At 36.7% G+C, this 4,240-nt stretch overlaps 1 protein-coding gene across 1 annotated transcript; it reads right to left on the bottom strand.

The window, feature by feature from the left end:
- Positions 1–2,519: 2,519 nt before the first annotated feature.
- Positions 2,520–3,878, bottom strand: LOC141911210 (uncharacterized). The gene has a single exon (XM_074802192.1). It carries the CDS (start codon positions 3,846–3,848, stop codon positions 3,063–3,065), a length of 786 nt encoding a protein of 261 aa, XP_074658293.1. The 5' UTR covers positions 3,849–3,878; the 3' UTR covers positions 2,520–3,062.
- Between the last annotated feature and the right edge of the window lie 362 nt (positions 3,879–4,240).

Here is a 4,240-nt window from a genome sequence, read left to right as displayed (position 1 = left end):
ATCAAGATTTTCATATCCCCAGATCTCACACCCATACATGGCTATTGGAGCAACACACGTATCAAATAATTTAAACATAACATCTATGGGCAATTTCAAACGTCTGCCTTTTTGAACGATCGAAAACATAGCTCTGATAGCTTTGTCGTAAAGATACTTTTTTGCCTTAGCAAAGTTACCATTCCAATTGAATTTTACTCCGAGATAAACATAATCTTCAACTACCTCTAACTCTTGATCACCAAACATAAATTTCGAAATCGTTTTTATCCGGGATTTACTTCGCGCAAATACTAGTACTTTAGTTTTCTCTGGGTTAACAGTGAGACCATTAGCCGCGCAATATTCAAATAAGGTATCTAAGTGTAGCTGAAGAGATTTCTCATCCTCAGCAAGAATAACTGTATCATCTGCGTATAGTATTATGAATAAATTCAGTAAAGTATCAATATCCTGATCACGATTCAAATTTAGTTTTTCTATAAATGACAAAGTCGGTTTCCACGATCAATGAAAAATTCTTCAATGTCGTTTAAGAATAACGAAAAGAGGATAGGTGAGAGATTTTCGCCTTGTCTTAAGCCTCTATCAGCTGCAAAGTATTGTGACGTGCAACCATTTAATTCAACACATGATTTTATGGAGTTATACATATTTTTGACCACATTGAAAAAGTTTCCATTAACATTGTTAGCAATTAATTTTCGCCATAACTTTACCCTACAAATCGAGTCGAAAGCTTTCTTAAAATCAACAAAGGCGCAAAAAAGTCTTCTTCCCTGACAAAGATACAGCTCTACGATTGTTTTAAGCGTGTAAATATGATCAATGGTGGAATATTTCGATCTAAAGCCAGCCTGGGCTTCACTTATAATGTGATTCGTATCTAGAAATGTTGACAATCTTTGATTTAGGATACTTGTAAATAATTTACCAAGACAGCTAACTAAGGTAATACCTCTATAATTATCAGGATTAGAGGGATCGCCATTCTTTTTGAAAATGGGTTTGATGACGCCTATAGACCACATCTCTGGAACATATCCTGTTTTAAGAACTAAATTGAATAATTTTTGTAATATATCAACTAAAAACGGATACTGACTAACTCCCAGCAGCTCATTCGTGATTCCATCAATGCCTGGGGCCTTATTGTTTTTGAGTAAAGAGATAGCCTTAATTACCTCATCACTGGTTATATCACTGTTCAAAATATAATTGTCATAGACAGGATGGTCACCCACGTCTGGGGGCTCATCACCGTAATCGGTTTCATTGTTAACATTATTCAAATCATTTAATCTCATAAAATGTTCAAGAAAAATATCAATATCTATATTAGCCTCATTATTTTTTGTTCCGCTCGCAGAGTTTAGCATCGACCAATACTTTTTTGGGTTATTAATTTCGCATTCTCTCAATTCCTTAATAAATTCATCCTTTTGTTTCTTCTTATTTTCTCGGATGACCTTTTTATAGTTTTTAGACGAGTTCTTAAGGGATTCAAAATTGGAAAGGGTAGGGCAACCCCTATATCTTTTTTTCATATAATTATATTTCTTCTGTGCATCTCTACAGTCCCTGCCAAACCATCTGTTGCGGACCGGTTTTTTGCAGTTATTACTTTTCCTACTTTTTCTATGGTACATCAAATTACACTCATCAGCACTTGATAATAAAGAAGATACAAATCTATCGGTAAGTCCATTAATGTCATCTGGCGATTGATTTCCTAGATCTTGCAACCCGTCCAACAGTAACTTATCTAAATCATTATCTCGTAATCTTGATTCTACATTCAGGAAAAATTGATTTGATCTAGTACTGACCCACCTAATTGAAGTTTTAAAGTTCGCGTGTTCATTACCCCTTTCATTATCGCTAGCAATGGTGTCCCTAGAATTCGTATACACGCACAGATTAATAGGATTATGTCCATCAGATAATAATGGGTCAAAAGGCATTATTTCAAAGTCCTCAACATAACCAAACAGTTCTAAATCACACACAAAATAATCGATGACACTAGTGTTCCTAAAAGTATAATTACCTGTCTGATCATTGCCACATCTGCCATTGAGGATAATTAGTGAATGGTTCTTACACAAATCTATTAGTTGATAGCCTGTATTATTCTTACTTTTGTCCTGATTATTTCTAGTAGTGGGAACGCCTAAATTAATCAATGAGTCAACAATAGGGTCTAAGTTATCATCTTGAATTATCTGATTATCAGGTTCCAAAAAGTCTGGCATACAAGCGGTGTGAGCATTAAAGTCACCAGAAATTAACACATTGAAATCATACTCAACTTTCAATTGCAATAACTCTATTTCAATTTCTCTGATAGCTATTTCTGAAAAATAACGACTATTTTCTGGAGGAATATAAATTACACCTAAAAGTACATGTTTGTCGCGATTAAATAAATCTTTATCTAATAAATACCAAGATACAAACTGAGAGTCAGTCGAAATTGGTTTTATTTTATTTTTCATGAATTTCCTATATATGATACCGACGCCACCTGATCCTTTTTTTGAAAACTTTTTCCTATTTTTAAAGTGCGCCATATGGGAGGCGGGCAAGCTACAACCTAAATTACCGTCTAAATCATCTAAGTGAGTTTCAGTTAGACATGTGATGTCATTATTGCTAATAAATTCACAGAATTCTGGGATATCGAGTTTAGCTATAAGGCCACATACATTCAGCGTAGAAAACTTTAATGATGATTTGATACAAGGAATTTCACTTATGTTTGCTGCGTTTGCTGTACTAGTTACATTTTGCTTATTTAAATCAGAAGTGTTAATATTTCGCTTATTTACATCAGAAATGAAATTGTTAGGAGTTACATCAGGTACATGATTGTTACTATTTACATCAGGGTATGTATCTACCGTATGAGAATTTACATGCGAGCCAACGATATCTCTATTTACATTTGGATAACTGTCACATAAATTTACACTATTTACAAATTCTATAACATAACAACAACTTCGAGATACAAGGACAGTCCGGTCTACGAATTGTACGCAAAGTCCCTCCGCTGGTTCCTAGTGGCTGTCCATCGGTACGCGGTCACGGTTTTCGCGGATAACGAGTTTGTCCCGTACAAAGAAAGCTTGTTTTCCGTTCGCTTTCGCGGCTCTCAGCTCGGGTAGCTTTTCGCGTCGTCTCGCCGCCCATTCCTCAGGCACCTGTTCATTCAGTCCTAAAGACGAGCCCGCGAGATTTTTCGCAACTGAACGTACCAGTTCACGATCTTTGAAGAACTCGAATTTTGCAACAATTGGGCGCGGTTTTTTCTGTTCGTTTTTCCTTCGTCCAAGGCGATGTGTTCGCGCGAATTTGAATGAGTCCACGGTCGTCTTCGGTAACTTAAGGTCTTTCTCGCAAAAGCCTTTAATTAAGTCCTCGGTATTCTCATTTTCGGATTCCTCGACGCCGTAAAAGATCAAATTATCGCGCATGCTACGCCATTGCTGATCTAGGAGTAGTTCATGGTCCGATTTGATAATTGCGTCCTGATCAGCGACGACTTTCTCTAAATCGCGAACTTTGCTTCTAAGTTGTTCGTTTTCACTCTTTAGTTGTAATACGTCCTGGTGGCAAAATTCAAGCGATTGTTTAACTTCGGTCATGTCCCTCTGCAAGTCGTCTAGAAGCTCTAATTTCGAAAGCTGGGAAAGAATCGCATCAAGTTTTGACGATATTCCATTGTCTGCTTCCACACGTGATGCCGTTTCCTCAGTCGATTTATGATTCTGGCGATTCGGACGATTTGATGCTGCAGTCTTCTGCTTCTTGTTAGGGGGTGAAACACTTTGTCTTCCCGCCATTTTCTCCAGGTCTCACCGAATATCACACAGATTTTGTGGTTGAAAAAGAAAAACAAATCGGTTAAGTTTCAATATATAGAAACGGGATTAACTGGACGCAAAGAATTAAACTAATCTAGGCCCTACGCACGTTAGTTCGTTTGTCATCAACCGGTGCGATTAGTCTTTGTCGACTATGCGATGTTAATTCGTTTGATATAAGCTAGTTTTTAGTGTCTGTCGTGGCCGAATAATTAATACTAAATTCTCAGCTAATACGGGCTAAACGCATAAAAACGGCAACGGAATATAATAGATCTAAGGTAGAAAAAATAGTTTCCTTGGATAATGTTTGTAAGTGAAATGTGAAAATTTACCTTGACGGTCGTTTAAGTAATTCAAGGAGCGCGCCG

The sequence above is a fragment of the Tubulanus polymorphus genome, chromosome 9 (assembly GCF_964204645.1).
Source record: "Tubulanus polymorphus chromosome 9, tnTubPoly1.2, whole genome shotgun sequence".
NCBI classification, from domain to species: domain Eukaryota; kingdom Metazoa; phylum Nemertea; class Palaeonemertea; order Tubulaniformes; family Tubulanidae; genus Tubulanus; species Tubulanus polymorphus.
The sequence above is the reverse complement of the archived record's forward strand: the minus strand, read 5'-3'. Positions and strand labels throughout refer to the sequence as shown.

Bases quoted from the DNA above. Each gene is read 5' to 3' on its own strand.
- LOC141911210 (XM_074802192.1), bottom strand. From the start codon at position 3,848: ATGGCGGGAAGACAAAGTGTTTCACCCCCTAACAAGAAGCAGAAGACT.